Source organism: Pseudophryne corroboree, chromosome 2 (genome assembly GCF_028390025.1).
Source record: "Pseudophryne corroboree isolate aPseCor3 chromosome 2, aPseCor3.hap2, whole genome shotgun sequence".
NCBI classification, from domain to species: Eukaryota; Metazoa; Chordata; class Amphibia; order Anura; family Myobatrachidae; genus Pseudophryne; species Pseudophryne corroboree.
The window spans coordinates 950,017,366-950,034,888 of record NC_086445.1 but is presented as its reverse complement, the minus strand read 5'-3'; the positions used below and the strand labels follow the sequence as shown (position 1 = coordinate 950,034,888).

The following is a 17,523-nucleotide window of genomic DNA, read 5'->3' as shown; positions in this document are numbered from 1 at the left end:
CACATATGTTGCACATCATTAATGCATTTTTACAAGACACACAATGCTCCTTACACATATTCCGAACACTACTGCACAACCAGCCCACTCACATGCACACAGTACTCACACTGCCATTAACACTGTGACCTCTGCCTCTGCTTGGATACACGTGTCCTCATAAATCTTGCCTCAATGCTAATGCCGGGCACCTTTTTTAATGAAAATGCATCTTATTTGCATTGCTATGTGGCTAGGATGCACAAGCAGCTTCTGCTGATTAAACTGATATACAGCATGCCTATATACTGTGTGAGACTGTGGCTGTTTCTGCATATGAAATGCTACACACAGAATATAGGCATGCCGCATATCATTTTAATCAGCAGAAGCTGCTGATGCCCCTAGGCATATCAAATGCCCTAGGCAATTGCCTAGTTTGCCTATGCCTATGGCCGGCTCTGGGGTGCAGAATTGCAAAGATAAAGCCTTGGAACTCAGTCTACTATATAACTGGTAATCTATGATGCTTGCTAATTGCTGCTGATTAATTACCAAATTAGTAGCAATGGCAGGTGATATTTAAAAAAGCCAATAGAGAAATTCGTTCATTAAATAAATTAGTTTATTGTTAGGGTGTGGTGTACATGGTTTACATTCATCATATTGACATGAAAATGTCAACATGGTCAATGTCAACATGCAGAAATGTCATAATAGAATGTTGACAAAACATCCCTTGTGGTCTAGAGGAGACGTAACTGGTCCCGATGGCACTGCAGCACAGACATCTGTTTAATGGCATTCCGGTGAGAATTCTAACCCTAACCCATACCCCTAAACATCCCCCTAGTGCTAAAACCTCCCCCTCCCCCGCAGCCTAACTATAACCCTCCAGTCCTGCAGTCTAACCCTAATGTTGAGTAGAGTATGTCGGCATTTCAGTGCCAATATTGTGAACATTTTGACATTCTGAGGATGTAGACAAGTTGAATGTCTTTACTTCAGTAGTGTCAACATCAATATTGTTATTATATTATTTTATATTATTGTGGACATTATGACCTTTCAACCTTATATCTGCATCCCTAATGTGATTATGGTGGCTGCCACTAAGCCTGGAAAAATGTCTAAAACACAAACATTCTCAAAAACCTTTTGCCCAAGAGCTTGTCATTGTTTCAAATAAGCACAATATTCCTTTAGAACCTCACATGATTTGTGGGTGCGCACATAGCAGTTTCATAGATTGGAGAACTTATAATTCATTTTTGCTCTCTTCTCTGTGGGTTGGGGGCAAAAGTGAGCACGGATTTCCTGTTTGACAACTCTTCTTGTATTGGCACACAAGGCTCTGTCAGAACCTCAACTCTACTTGAATCTCCGTCAGTGTTTTGAAATGAAAACCACATCATTACATAATGACTTAACATTCTTTTAAGTACCATAAAGTAAACAATCAAATTGTACATTATGTATGGAGGAAGCAAAATGCAGACAATAACAGTAATATTTTGCATTAAGTGAAATACAGTATAGAATAGTATTGGGTGTCTAGCAGTTTCTGGCTGAGTTCCTTTAGATTTTGAAATCATATTCACAATATAAGTAATTATTAGAATGTAATTACTCCAACGCACATTATATTAGTCACTATATTATGACAAGCTGCCATAATTTGTGACACAAGAACATGTACTGTACTGTACAGAATTACATCCTTTCTCCTGCCATAGCACAAACAGCATTGTAAGGACATTTGGAATTGGTCCTTATGGTAAAGAAAGAGTGCACACGCATGAAAAAGTGTAATAAAGGCAGGATGAGGGACAGAAGAATATGACGTGCCAACCTTGTGCTCTCTCTCATAGACTGTACATTTACAGTAAGGATTGATGACCTCTCTTGTTGCCTCATCCATCAAGTTTTCTTTGTGCTCCAATAGTCCTCTGTTCTGTACAAAGTGAATGAGATGGACAATGATGAATACAATAAGACTCTTGCATAAATATATCTGATGTCTGAATATTCTGTACACATAGGTGTTGAAAACCAGAAATGGTCAAATAAAGGCAGAGCGTGGAACTTTGGGCGTGATTCAGAGATGGACGCAGATCGCATAGTCATTGTGTCTCTCTGTACGCAGACGCTATGTGATAATATGGTAAGGCTGCAGGGGGTGTCTTGTGTTAGATGCCGCTGCTAGCTTCACTGATCTGCTGCTGAGTCAGAAGACACAGCATCAGATCATCTGTGTGAACATTGAACAACTGAACATGCTCTGAAGATTTGCCAAAAGTCATACATGCATTTGTATCTTCTCGATTAGACTACTGTAATGCCCTCTACCATAATCTCCCAGCAATAGAATTGCACCGTTTACAGCTGGTACAAAACGCAGCTTCCAGGGTGTTAATAAACCAGCCCCGTTCCACCACATAACACCCATTCTCTACTCCATCCACTTGGCTGCCGGTAAGATGACAAATCATTTTTAAGATTGGCTTACTGACTTTCAAAGCACTACATGACCAGGGCCCAAGGTACCTGAAGCAGCTTCTGATGCTATACTGCCCCACTTGATTTCTGCGATTTGTAGATGAAGGACTTTTAGCAGTACCTAGAATCTCCCGTAATTCATCTGGGGGTCGAGCTTTTAGCCATGTAGCTCCAACTCTATGGAACTCACTTCCCTGCACAGTTCGAGAGGCCCCCACTCTAGAATACTTCAAAACTCAAGACTTTCCTGTTTACTCAAGATTTTCACTAATATCCCTTTTGTATTTCCATGCTCTCTGTATTTTATGAAAAACTTTTCTGTATTTCATTGTTTCAGTACTGTATTATGCAGGGGCGGATCCAGAAGAAAATGAAAGGGGGGGCACCATGATAGGGGAACGGTAATAGTTATATTTACATGCACCTAAGGCACACATGCTCCCAGATAAGGGGTGTGGTATCACAGGGGGCGTAGCCTCACGGAATACACCACCAGGTAATGATTGGCTGTAGGAGCGCATCCTGGTTTATTGCCAATGTTTCACCCTGATGAAAAGGCTGATTGGGCCTTGAAATGTTGGTCACCTGTTCCATTAGTTATGGTAGCTTGGAAGGCACCCCAGCACAATATAATTATTATAGTTTTTAGTTGGTGGTGGCAGGTGCAGCATACCTTGTTTTGGGCACTGCAGTGAGACACAGACTGCGGGACATGAACTGCCTGTCTTTGATTAGCAGAAGCAGCCAGCTGGATCTCCAACAAGCAGCATAAGACATCTGCAGGACAGCCCTGTCACAATCCCGCGGGCCGCCTTCTCAAAGCTGAGCTGAGGTTGACTGCACCTAGCATGGTGGTAAAGGAAGTGGAGGAGGAAGCGCTGGGAAATTGTGCGGTGCAGTGAGGACTAATGAAGCCTTCTGCGCCGTCATAAGTAACAGTCTTACTCGATGCTGGCATTTGAATCCCGCGCCTGGGCTGGACTCTGGCTGGCTGGCAGTGGGGGAGGTAGGTTGCAGTGTGAGCAGGGGGAGGCTGGAGCTGCAGCTCCAGCCTCCCCATTGCTTACCACGTGGACTTGCTGTTAGAGCCGCGGCGGGTCCTAGTGCCTACCGGCTCTTTTATCAAATCCAACTGACATAAATAGCAGTAGTGCTGCTGCTGTTCTCCTTTTGAAAAAAGAAGTCAGAAATGACAGGGGGGGCACGGGCCCGAGTGCCCTCCCCCTGGATCCATGGTATTATGTACATTCTATCTGTTAAGCACCTTGAGTCCAATTTGAGAAAGAGCGGTATATAAATAAAATTATTATTATATGATGTTGTACAGATGTGTCCTCTTACATCTTAGCTCAGTGCGCTACAAGTTGCGAAACACATAAAGCGTAAGTGCCATGTGACTCGGTAGCACCAATAATCTTTGTTTGCATTTTTTCCGCATAATGCATCTTAGACACAAACTTTTGTAGTAGAACGCACATGCAGCTTCTGTTGATTAAAATGATATGCAGCATGCCTATATTTTGTGTGTGTCTGTGACTGTATTTGCATTCAGAATGCTGGAAAGCACTGTAACGTGGCATTTCGGATGCAGATAGAGCCACAATTACACACAGAATATAGGCATACTGCATATAACTTTAATCAACAGAAGCTGCTTGTGCGTCCTGTTGCAGTGCATTACTTTGTGTCTAAGACGCATTTTCACAGAAAAAAAAGCAAAAACAGAAGATTGGCGCTACCGAGTCCCGCCACGGCATGGCGCAACCTCAAGGGCTGTTTAGCGTGACTGCAGCAAGGATGTAAGGTGACACATCATTATGTAACATTTGTGCTGGCAGCCTTACCCAGGGATTAGCAGCTGCCGCTATGTGTATCACTGACCTGCTGGATGCTGAAGGACGGGAGACAGCACTCTGCTTGTCTCACATCTTCTATGAACCCGGCTCCAGACTCCTGTGAGCCAGTGGGAGTCATGGGACAGGCTTATAGAAGCAGACAGGAAAGCATAGTGCTGTCTCCCATCCTTCGGCACATATATTACATACAATATCACATGTATATGTTTGTATGTACTGATCGGCTCCCCCATACAATGTGTGGGTTTGGCTGCAGCCCAGGTGCAGCAACCTCAACTGATTGGAACAGATGATATTAGAAGTGGGGAGATAAAATAATGGCTGCCCCTGGGCGGTGACTGGTTGGTAGCTGGAACTGAATGCAAGCAAAGTCATCATATTCATACAGTATATAATGATAACTTTTAATCCCAGAGGCGTTCAAAAGTTTTGGGGCATATGGTCCTATCTTCAGACAAGGTTTACAAATGTGAGCCCAAGTCGTGTGTTTATTCAGCGCTGTTTGAAATGATGTGGGGGACACTAATGAAATTATAAAATTACAGATAATGGGCAATGGGAGAATGTAAACAATTTCAATAAATTTGCGGAAAATTTAATATTTAAAATTCACACTGTAATATTTCTTTAATTTTCAGATACTCCCACTGTAAAGATTCTGCCCTCCACCCCAGTACCGCAGGAAGGCCAGCAACTGATACTGACGTGCGAGTCCAAAGGAAAACCTCTGTAAGTCCTGTTTGCTTCCACAGTGCGTTATACCTGGCAAAAGTCATCTCTGGGAAATACTGTATAAGGATGTTATAAGTCTGAGGAGTTATGTGACAGCTTAAAGGCATATGACCATATACTAAATATTATATAGGGCACATAACTCTAAATGTGATTTTTAATATACTAATATCAAGTAACAGATATTCTCATTCATGTCAATTATACTTTCATAAACTGATAGTTTTGATATCATTGTTTATAATTGGGTCATTATGTGTATTTTAAGGAATAATGCCTGCTCTACTGTATATTACAGTATTTAGAATTTGTGTTACCTGTATCAAGTCTCTTGACTTACTGTAGATATTTTGCATATTGATGGCTACAGAACTCCTCTTTGGCTTCTAATATCCAGGGGCGGAAGTCCCGGAGGCAGCGGAGTCGGCTGCCGCCGGGCTCCTAACCTGAAGAGGGCGCCTCGCAGCGCCCACTGACTTTACACAGATTGACATGCGGACGAGCGTCCGCATGTCAATCTGCGGTCTCCCTCCCTGCTGTGTTGGAGGGACACGGAGCGCATAGAGCGTCTCTCCTGTGTCCCTCCCTGGCTCTCTCCCCCGGCGGTCTAATACAGGAAGTGCCGTTCGTGAGCTCTGATTGGCTCACGAACCGGCACTTCCTGTATTAGACCAGCCGGGGGAGAGAGCCAGGGAGGGACACAGGAGAGACGCTCTATGCGCTCCGTGTCCCTCCAACACAAGGGGGGGGGGGGCAGGCACTGGGGGCATATACCTGGCACTGGGGGGCATATACCTGGCACGAGGGGGGGGAGACCTGGTACTGGGGGGCATATACCTGGCACTGGGGGGCATATACCTGGCACTGGGGGGGAAGACCTGGCACTGGGGGGCATATACCTGGCACTGGGGGGCATATACATGGCACTGTGGGGGAAGACCTGGCACTGGGGGGCATATACCTGGCACTGGGGGGCATATACCTGGCACTGGGGGTGAAGACCTGGCACTGGGGGGCATACACCTGGCACTGGGGGGCATATACCTGGCACTGTGGGGGAAGACCTGGCACTGGGGGGCATATACCTGGCACTGGGGGGCATATACCTGGCACTGGGGCGGGGGGCATATGTGGCACTTGGGAGAGGGATATATTTGGCACTGGGGGCATATACCTGGCACTGTGGGGGAAGATCTGGCACTGGGGGCATATACCTGGCCCTGTGGGGGAATATCTGGCACTGGGGGCATATACCTGGCACTGGGTGCATATACCTGGCCCTGTGGGGGAATATCTGGCACTGGGGGCATATACCTGGCACTGTGGGGGGAAGATCTGGCACTGGGGGCATATACCTGGCCCTGTGGGGGAATATCTGGCACTGGGGGCATACACCTGGCACTGTGGGGGAAGATCTGGCACTGGGGGCATATACCTGGCCCTGTGGGGGGAATATCTGGCACTGGGGGCATATGCCTGGCACTGTGGAGGAATATCAGGCACTGGGGGCATATAGCTGGCACTGTGGGGGAGTAGGCACTGAGGGGGCATATGTGGCACTGTGGTGGAATATTTGGCACTGGGGGGAGCAGGCACTGAGGGGGCATATGTGGCACTGGAGGGGGGGTATATTTGGCACTGGGGGCATGTACCTGGCACTGGAGGCATATACCTGACACTGTGGGGGAATATCTGGCACTGGGGGCATATGTGGCACTGGGAGCACGGCCCTAGCAACAAGCACTACCCCCTAGCAACGAGCATGACACCCAGTGCATGAACCCCCTGGCAACGAGCATGACACCCTGAGCATGAAATCCCCTGGCACCGTGCATGGAACCGCTGGCAACGAGCATGACACCCAGTGCATGAAACCCCTGGCAACAAGCATGACACCCTGAGCATGAAAACCCCTGGCACCGTGCATGGAACCAAGAGCATGAAACCCCTGGCAACGAGCAGGTAATTTAAAAGTAATTAGAAGCCTTACTGTAGAACTTAATGTGTAATGGGCATTACGGTGTGTGGCATAATGTATCACGGACATTGCGGTGTGTGTCATAATGTGTCGGGCATTACGGTGTATGGTATACTATATCGCGGGCATTGTGATATGTGGTATAATGTCTCAGGCTCATTGTGGTGTGTGTTATACTGTGTCAAAGACATTGTATGTGCTATAATGTATCAAGGGCATTGCAGTGTGTAGCATAATGTATAATGGGCATTGTGATTCCTGTCATAATGTGTCACAGGCATTACGGTGTGTGGTATAATGTATCAGGGGCATTGCAGTGTGTAGCATAATGTATAACGGGCATTGCGATTCCTGTCATAATGTGTCGGGGGCATTACGGTGTGTGGCATAATGTGTCTGGGGCATTATGGTGTGTGCATATTGTGTCATGTGCATTATTGTGTGTGGCATAATATCTAAGGGCCACTGCAGTATGTGGCATAATGTATACTGGGCATTACTATAAGGAGGAAAAATTACAAATAATGTAAGGGGCATGAATCAGGATTATTTTTCTTTCCCGTCTGGGCGTGCAGGTTGGAAAACTGGGGTATAACGCAGTCTTTTCCTGCAATGTCACGCCCCTTTATGGTAAGCCACGCCCATCCCAACGAAGCCACACACCCTATACTGCCAATTATGGAGGGGGGGGGGGGAAATAATTTTTTGGCTTGGGGGAGAAAAATTTCTAGTTACGTCACTGAACTGACTCATTCCTGTAAGCCGCCACTACAGCGCAAACCCCAGGAGAGTACGCTGGTGCGCGCCTGCTGTGGGAGGTAGGAGAGGAGCTGCTGCTACCGTTGCCCCGCTGCTGTGGGGAAGGGGGGGACGGTATGGATGGACACACATGCGAGGCGGTGTTTAAGAGCTGGTACCACGCTTGCCTTGGATTCCACTTCCTAATTGCGCTCTGCCTCCGGTAATTGGGGAGGAGAGAAGAGCCTTCTTTCACTACACAAGGTATCCATCTATGCTCCCTTTCTCCCTGTATAAGTGCACTGCCAGTATACTGTATGTATGTTTGTATATATAGATAGAGGTAGGGGTCTGGCACAGCCACATAATAGACTAATACATTGGGTGCCCTCACAGCAAAGTAGTTTAGCAAAATAGAGGTGTTGCGGCACTCCAATGATTTGCACACTGACACCAATTGAAGTAGTGCAACGTTTCAATGCCCGTTTAATAAATCTGCATTTTTGTCATATATACAATGACCCCCATTCTGCCTCATCCCGCCTCATATATACAATGACCCCTCATTCTGCCTATATATATATAGCCTGCAGGATCAATATTGGTGTGGTGTGTGTGTATGTGTATATATATATATATATATAAAATTTTATTTTTTTGCCTCTATATAGGGGGGCACCTGTATTTATATTGCCTCCGGGCGTCTAGGACGAACTTACGCCACTGCTAATATCCATCTATGTAGCTGTGTGCTGGGCTGCATTAGTCTTTGCAATACAGGGAGTTCGGAAAGTCCCTCTGCAGTGAGCAATGTCTCTGGCTGCAGATCTCTTCTGCTGCTGTGGGATGCCAGAGAGGAATGTTAATGTAGTCATATTACTTAGCAAACATCCTTTGCAGAGAGATCTGCTTAGCACATAGTCACTGCAGAGGGACTTTCCAAACTCCCTGAACATAAAATGCATTTTACGATAAAGAAATGAAACATCTTAATTATCATATTTTTAAACTTTGTTTTGCTATACTGTTTATTTTATTTATTTTTTTATTAGAGAAGGGTAAGTTATGTTTTGTCAGTGGGGATAGTATGGTTTCACATAGGAAAGGCAAGGGGTAAATCTGGGTATATAGTGTATACAGTATAATAATACAGTGTATTACCACCTGTCATAACTAAGATGGAAAAGTGATGAATAGAGCAACAATTTGGTAGCTATTATTCAAAGCATATAAATAAGTAATTTTTAGCTTTGTTATTTTTTTATATATTACACGTTTTCCTAACAATCTCTGATGTTAAGACAGTAGAGCTTTATATACTATAACATCAGAACTCAATACTTATACAGATACTAGGTGATTCATTGCGGCCTACGGGCGCTCTTCACGCCGTCGGAAGGGGCTACGCCCCCATAGCCACTGCACGTCCTTTGGATGCCCAATAATTGTATGATATGGAGTATTACCTTCAACCCTAATGTTATTAGTGGTTACATATTTAAGGTGGAAAGGCTGTGCGATGGTTAAGGGAGCTAAGGACCTTGTGACAGCATGAAGAGCGGATGCAGGGTAGGATGAATGACCTAGTGTGTTAATAATATGTTTTGTGTACATAATTTAGGAAGAATGGCAAAGTTTGGGCAATGTTAAAGCAAGAGATGGGAGGCGTGGGCGGCGGATGCTCTGAGCAAGGGGACAAACAGGGATATCTCTAGGCTGCCTCTCTTGCACGGGCGCGGGGTGACATGAGGAAGAGGGAGGTGGGGAGAGCACAACAGCAATACCAGGATCTGCGGCTGTGGTTTGCACACACGGGTGTGGGACGCACCAATCAGCACTGAGGACGGAGGCAGGAGTAGGAGGGAGAGCACACAGCGATCACAGCAGGAGTTGGTGGGCTAGACACAGTAGATCTGTGACTTCGGCCAGCATTCTGTCTCTGGGCAGCATTTGAAAATTAATCACAAAGTCACAGATCTTGCCAAATATATAGGAGATGGAGTATTAGCTGCATTTCTAGTTGTGTGAGTGGGTAAATAGTGCAGGATGAAAGTGCATTTGATGGTTAAGGGTGGCGTAGGCCCTTTATGGGCGTGAACACTGGCTGCAGGGCACGATGTACAGAATATAGCAGGTGCAGGGGTGACCGCTTATGGGGGAGGGTGTCTGTAGATGTTGTGGGTAGAGGAGGGGGGGCGGATGCCAGGGGGGGGGGGTGCAGAAGGGAAAGGGGTCAGGAGGTGGTGTGGGTGGGGGAGGGTCGGAGGAGTGGAGGTGGTGGATGGGGTCTGGATGCGCTGTGGGTGGGGTAGTGTTGGAGGTGCTGGGTTTGGGGGAGGGGCCAGTGCAGAGCTTTCGTGGATGTGGGAGGGGTTCCGGAGGCGTTGTGGGTGGGTAAGGGGCTAGTGCGCTTGTGGGTGGTGTTGGAGGTCCGGTGGTGCCGAGGGCGGGTGAGGAGCTGGGGTTCATTGGGTGGGGAAAGCGTAGGTGCGGGGGTGCGGTGGATGGTGGAGGGTGTCCGTAGGTGGTGTAGGAGCACCCGTGGGTGTGCTGTGGGTGGGATGGAGGTAGGTATCTCCTATATATTAGACCAGATCTGTGACTTTGTGACTCATTTGCTAAAGCTGGGTCGAGTCACAATGCTGGGCAGAGTCAAGTCACAGATCTGGCCAAATATATAGGAGAAACATAGAAACATAGAAACATAGAATTTGACGGCAGATAAGTAGGAGAGAATAGGAGAACACACTGGCCAAATATTTAGCTGAAGCATAGTAGAGAATAGGAGAACACATAACAGTACATCGTGATAACAGTACATACACAGTGAGTGCAGGAGAGACAGCAGCAGTGGCAGCAGGGTAAGGCTCCATACAAGCACCACCCCCAGCCGCCAGCCATTGGACACATGGCTGAAGGGTGCACTTTGATTGGCTGCCCGTGGGTGTGCTGTGGGTGGGATGGAGCTACTGCTGCTGCCCCTGTGGTACAGAGCATCCCCAACTCCCTCCATATAGCAGGGACGGGTACGGAGAGGGGCTCAGTGCTAGGGGACGGAGCACACGGGCAACTTACCGGACTCTCCGGCGCCTGGCATCATAGTGTCTGGCAGCGTATCCCTATGTGAGCGGGGACCCAGCTGGAGGCAATCATTGCGCTGCTAGTTGCACGGATGGAGCGCACGGGCAACTTACCGGACTTTCCGTCTCTAGGCATCATAGTGTCTGGCAACGTCTCCATGTGTGAGCGGGGACCCATGTGCTAGTTGCACTGGCGGCCAATCACAGCTCACCCTTCAGCCATGTGTCCAATGGATGGTGGCTGGGGGCGGTGCTTGTATGGAGCCTTAACCTGCTGCCGCTGCTGCTGATATCTCTCCTGCGCTCACTATGTATGTACTGTTATCACGATGTACTGTTATGTGTTCTCCTATTCTCTCCTATTCTTCTCCTATATATTTGGCCAGACCTGTGACTTGACTCCGCCCAGCGTTGTAACTCCACCCAGCGTTAGCAAATGAGTCACAAAGTCAGAGATCCGGTCAAATATATAGGAGATTATTACTCACATAATTGTACAGTATATATTAGCATCACTTGCATACAATATATTGATTACCCATTGCATGGGTTTACATTTTCCATCTATTAAGTTATCAGTGAGCTGGATGTAACTGTCAACATGTTAAAAATATTTAGTAGCTTAGTAGCTCTTTCAACACACCCATGAGGTGGCTGCCCAGTGTCATTTTTGGGGTGTTGCCGGTAGTCCTGATCCCCAACTTTTCTTTCTGTTCAGTTTTATAATCATTTTTCCATTGTGAGATGGGTTTAAAGTTTTTCTTCTGTTATCAATGTTGCTATTCCAAGTCTTTTGGATACACAACATTTTTTGTCTTCCTATCTCCATATCTGTCAGTTATTTTAGTTAATTGATTTATGGTTATTTTTTAGTCGGTTATTTTAGGTCATTGAATTATGGTTATTTCTGTCAGTTATTACAGTTCATCCAAATCCATCCAGTGTAAAGTCCACAACAGGCTCCCTGTGTCAAAGTTCAGCCCAGCGTACACCAACTAGGACCTCAACCCCCTAGTATGTCGTATGTGATCCAATGTTTCTACTCTGTGATGTTATTTCCAAATCCATCTATTGGAAGGCCCAGAACTTGCTCCCAGGGTCACAGTTCTGGTCGGCGTACACAAACGGGAGGTCTGACTGGGACCCTAACCCCCCAGAATGTCGTCTGTGTTCCAATGTTACCACTCTGTGACATTTTCTTCCAAATCCACCCAATGAAAGACCCAGAACAGGCTCCCTCTGACCGACCGGAACCCCAACCCCTATGAAACCTGGCCAGGATCCAACTTGACAACCTTATGTTGGTTTCATCCAAGTTTGTGCAGGAGTGTCCAAATGCATAACCAGACAGACAAGCAAACAGACCAATGAATTATATATATAAGATGAAAAGTATTTTCTATTTTTTCAGAGCGCTGCCCAATTGTCTTACATACTAGAAGACCTGTATTCCTTTTTGTTAATACACACACAGGAGGTGGCTTCAGCATCTCAATTGCTCTATTATTCTCATAATTAGGGATTTACATCACCATCAATGTTTAGTAAACGTCAATGGCTTGCTTCTGATGTTCGATGTTCTACCACCAATGGGTGAGTTCTGATGGTGACACTGTAACAGTTTTTTCACGCTACACATCAATTTGTCCTGCCTTCCCATGAGGTACAGTGTCTCTTCTCCTTGCCCTCTATCTCTGATTGGCCTGCCATGGTCACATGTAGGCACTTGTGCTTCCCACCAATGGTTCAAACTATCCATGGTTTTCTGTTAATGGTTTCCTGCCATCAGTGAATAGTACTGATGGCACCATCAATGGTGAATCATTTGATGTCCATTCCAACGCATAATACCCCAATAGTGCTTACAGTATCTTAGCATTATCTATAAATAGTTAGTAAATAAATAGGTCTAAGTAACAAACAAAAACACCTAGAAACAAAACTATCTAAATATACATGTATAGATACTGTATATATTAGAACAGATGTGTCTATACAAATTATATGAATATTTTGATGATAGGCTCCCTATCCAATATTATTGTACATTTGCACCTTACATGTGACAAACAGGATAGTTGTCATATATTTTTATTTTTACTTTTTTTTTGTACTTGTGATAAAGTCATCTTCAGGCTCTTGAAGCATTTTATTGCTAAGTGGCTATAGCAGATCAGCCCTTCACGGTGACATCGGCGATCTATGTATATATTTTTTTAAATTGTCCCAACTTTCTGGGATCAATTGAACTGTAATGTTTTCAACAGCATTAGAATATCAGCAGAAGACAGCACCAACGGTTTTATGTTACGGTTAGGGCTGTAACACACACTCCGGTTTTCCCCGGATGGCAAAAAGCCGGACAAAGTTTGTCCGGCTTTTTGCCATCCGGGAGAAACCGGCAGTGTCTGTCACACAGGACGGCTTTGAGCCGTGTGTGATGCTGTGCGCATGCGCAGCATCAGACACGGCTGCAGAAGAAACCGTTGTGTGTGAAAGCTCCCCTTCACACACACGGTTCACTGGCTCCAAGGACGGCCCGGCGGCCGCCCGGCCGCCGGACCTTCCAGTGGTGAGACCCGGCTGCAACCCGGCAGCCGGGCCGGGGCCGTGCAGTGTGAAGGGACCCTACCCCTCACACTGTTAACTACAATGCCGGCACGGGAAAAAGCCGTCCGGCTTTTTCCCGGCCGGCAACAACCGTGTAGTGTGTTTTAGCCCTGACAATCCTGCCCCAGGGAACAGTCATGCTACTTCTCAGTTAATATCACAATTTTCAAATGGAAAAATTAAAAATATAATAAAAATATCTGGAAAAAAAGAAAAAGTTCTCAGCTTCCTCCTTTTCAATTTCAAATGTAGAACTTTGCTAATGTTTCATAATTATTCGGACAGTTTTACCAGAATTCCGTTAGAAATGAGCGACATCTGGGAAATTAAACTCTGGCTGTCATGTTCCTACAAACTGTGTGTAATTGCCCTTCCTCTAGGATGTTTTTTTAAAGGCATTTCGAAAAATGTTGACATTTCACTTATTTTGAAATATTAATGCAACTTTTTCATAATTATGTTCAGCCTCCAAGGCTTAACTTCTGATTGAGAGAAAATGTAAAAGGTTGGTCCCAATTGATATATGTTTTAATGCAGATTTACAATAATTAAATTTTGACTGAGTGTGTTGAATACAAATCAGCAATAGAATAGACCACAGCTTGAAGTTTGAAGAGGCAAAAGAACACATGAGGTTTCCTGTACATTCCGGCACCATACCTGTATAATATAAATTTATTCTGACAGTTAAAAAAAAGAATTGCCTATGTTCTGCAATGCTTCTTCCTTGAAATTGTCATTTTTCTTCCTGTGACAAACTTGTGCTTATGCATCTGCATTGTCATGTTATAATTATCATTGCTCTTCCATCTGTTTATAAACCGAGTAAGTGTAATTCTTTTCTACATTCCAAAATTCTAACAGATTGAGGCAAAAGCATTAAAAACGAAAAAGGATGAAATGTACCATACAATAAATGGGCCAATATAAATGTACTTGTGCTTAGACAGTATAGGGAGAATGCCCATTGCCTGGCTGTGAGTTTATTATAGAGTGTCTAGTATTGCGATCGAGAGACAATCAGCCTGGTAGATGTACTGTAGCAATGTCAGGACTATAAATAATGAACTTTCCAGCAGATCCAAGTAGAGTAAGGCTTGTGTACATATGGGTGTTAATAATATCCGTCTTTCCTTCCTTCCTTCCATTTTTGACAGCTGAATGGAGGAAAGTCTGAGTCTCACATAGAGATCATTGATCTCTATGGAGAGATGTCGCTGCAGAGGACATGACCATTTCACCAGCATTCAGATGAAAGAAAGGCATGCTCTACTTTCTGTCATCCCTGCTCTGTCATGCTCCCTTGTCGGATGTCTGTGAGCACTGTGCCACCGTCTCTCCGTAGGGATTTATGATTTCTGTAAGAGATTCCATCTCTCCTCTTTTCAAGTGTCAGGAATGGAACAGAGGAATTAATTGAAGCCAGTGTCAACAAGCATTAGTGCCATTGTGTAGTGATGCTGCTAAGTATATTGGATATTGTCCACACATTACATATCTTAGGCAAGCACATGATGAGGTTCCTCAGAATGCCTTCTATAGATCAGATCTACAGATACAAATATGGGGAGCAGTATGAGTTACCGACTTAGGGCATCCTGGCGCTCAAAATACCGATGCCGGAATACCGATTGTAGCGAAGCCGACAGGGGTGAGTAAGAGGGGTTCTCCCCTCTCCACAGCCCCTAACCCTCCCTCCCCACAGCCTAACCATAACCTCTCCCCTTGGTGCCTAATCCTAATCACCCCCCTGTAGGTGCCTAAAACTAACCCCCTGTCCCCACTGCCTAAACCTAACCCACCCCTTCGCAGCCTAATCCTAAACCTCCGAGGGAGGTGCCTAACCCCTGCTCCCCACAGCCTAACCTTAATCCCCCCGGGACGCTGCCTAACCCTAACTGTCCCCTGCCCCCCCCCCCCCCGCAGCCTAAACCAAACCTCCCCCCTCCCATGGCGTACCTGCCTTACGCCTTGGCCTCTTCCAGCTGTCGGCATCCTAGTGCCAGGATGGTGTACCCATTCTGCATGCCAATTTCGGCATTCAGAATAGGGTCGGTATTCCGGAGTCGGTATTCTGACTTCTGGGATACCATCAGCCGAGATCCTGACTGCTTCCCCAAATATGTTGCACTTGCTTTCTAATTTCTATTATATACATTCAAGTCCATTTTACAGACAGATCCTTTGATTTTTTTGCCGGTCATGCGCAACTGTGGCAAATGTTCTCCGAAAAACTGGTGGCTGAAGAGGTGTAACTGGGTGGCAATGGGGTGGCATGGGTTTGTAAGTGCAGCTGCAGGCTATGCATTTTTGTGTGTACACATAGAGTTGCCTAATTTCAAATGGAACTTGTGCACCAAGATACAGGCGCTAGTTGATAATGATGACAGCTATGAGACCAGGCATATTGATAGGAACGGTGCGGTCACTTAGATGTGTACATACCGGAACATGGATGCCTATCCATATTTACTGTATACAGTATCCATGTTCACAGTGAAGCTGAGGAGTTGTGTGCAAGGCTGCATTAGCACCTACTCTATGTTTCTCTTACGTCCTAGAGGATGCTGGGGACTCCGTAAGGACCATGGGGTATAGACGGGCTCCGCAGGAGACATGGGCACTCTAAAGACTTTACAATGGGTGTGCACTGGCTCCTCCCTCTATGCCCCTCCTCCAGACCTCAGTTAGATCCTGTGCCCAGAGGAGACTGGGTGCACTGCAGGGGAGCTCTACTGAGTTTCTCTGAAAAATACTTTTTGTTAGGTTTTTTATTTTCAGGGAGCACTGCTGGCAACAGGCTCCCTGCATCGTGGGACTGAGGGGAGAGAAGCAGACCCACTTAAATAATAGGCTCTGCTTCTTAGGCTACTGGACACCATTAGCTCCAGAGGGTCGGACGCAGGTCTCACCCTCGCCGTTCATCCCGGAGCCGCGCCACCGTCTTCCTCACAGAGCCGGAAGATAGAAGCCGGGTGAGTATTGAGAAGAAAAGAAGACTTCAAAGGCGGCAGAAGACTTCAGATCTTCACTGAGGTAACGCGCAGTGGTAATGCTGCGCGCCATTGCTCCCACACATACACACACAGCGGACACTGTACGGGTGCAGGGCGCAGGGGGGGCACCCTGGGCAGCAATATAAACCTCAAGGGACACTGGCATATAGATTATATACTGCGGAGGCGGTATATTAAAAATCCCCGCCAGTATTAATAATTTGAGTGGGACCGAAGCCCGCCACTGAGGGGGTGGAGCTTGATCCTCCAGCACTAACCAGCGCCATTTTCTCCACAGCATCCTGTAGAGAAGCTGGCTCCCCGGACTCTCCCCTGCTGAACACGGTTACAGAGATGAAAACAGAGGGGGGGGGGGCACATTAATTGGCGCAGTGAGTGTAATTGTATATATATATTTCTATAAAAGCGCTGTACTAGCTGGGATTTTATTCCAGTGTCCGGTGGCGCTGGGTGTGTGCTGGCATACTCTATATTTGTCTCTCCAAAGGGCCTTATTGGGGGACTGTCTCCATATAGATATATCCCTGAGTGTGTGGGGGTGTCGGTATGCGTGTGTCGGCATGTCTGAAGCGGAAGGCTTATCTAGGGAGGAGGTGGAGCAGATGATTGTGGTGTCTCCGTCGGCAATGCCGACACCTGATTGGTTGGATATGTGGAATGTTTTAAATGCAAATGTGTCTTTATTACATAAGAGATTGGACAAAGCGGAGTCCAAGGATAAAACAGGGAGTCAATCCATGGCTTTGACTGTGTCACAGGGCCCTTCTGGGTCTCAGAAACGTCCACTGTCCCAAGTAGCAGACACTGATACCGACACGGATTCTGACTCCAGTGTCGACTACGATGATGCGAGGTTACACCCAAGGGTGGCCAAAAGTATTCATTATATGATTATTGCAATAAAATATGTTTTGCATATCACAGATGACCCCTCTGTCCCTGACACGAGGGTATGCATGTTTAAGGAAAAGAAACCTGAGGTAACTTTTCCCCCATCTCATGAGCTGAATGAGTTATTTGAAAAAGCTTGGGAA

The 17,523-nt window shown here is 46.1% G+C and overlaps 1 protein-coding gene across 2 annotated transcripts in view; it reads left to right on the top strand.

Moving 5' to 3' along the window:
* CADM2 (cell adhesion molecule 2) overlaps window positions 1-17,523 on the top strand; it is a 336,165-nt gene that overhangs the window by 69,768 nt on the left and 248,874 nt on the right. For both annotated transcript variants that reach the window (XM_063956308.1, XM_063956307.1), the window contains exon 4: window positions 4,973-5,063. In XM_063956308.1, coding sequence (XP_063812378.1) covers window positions 4,973-5,063 — 91 coding nt within the window. The remainder of the gene's footprint in view (window positions 1-4,972; window positions 5,064-17,523) is intronic.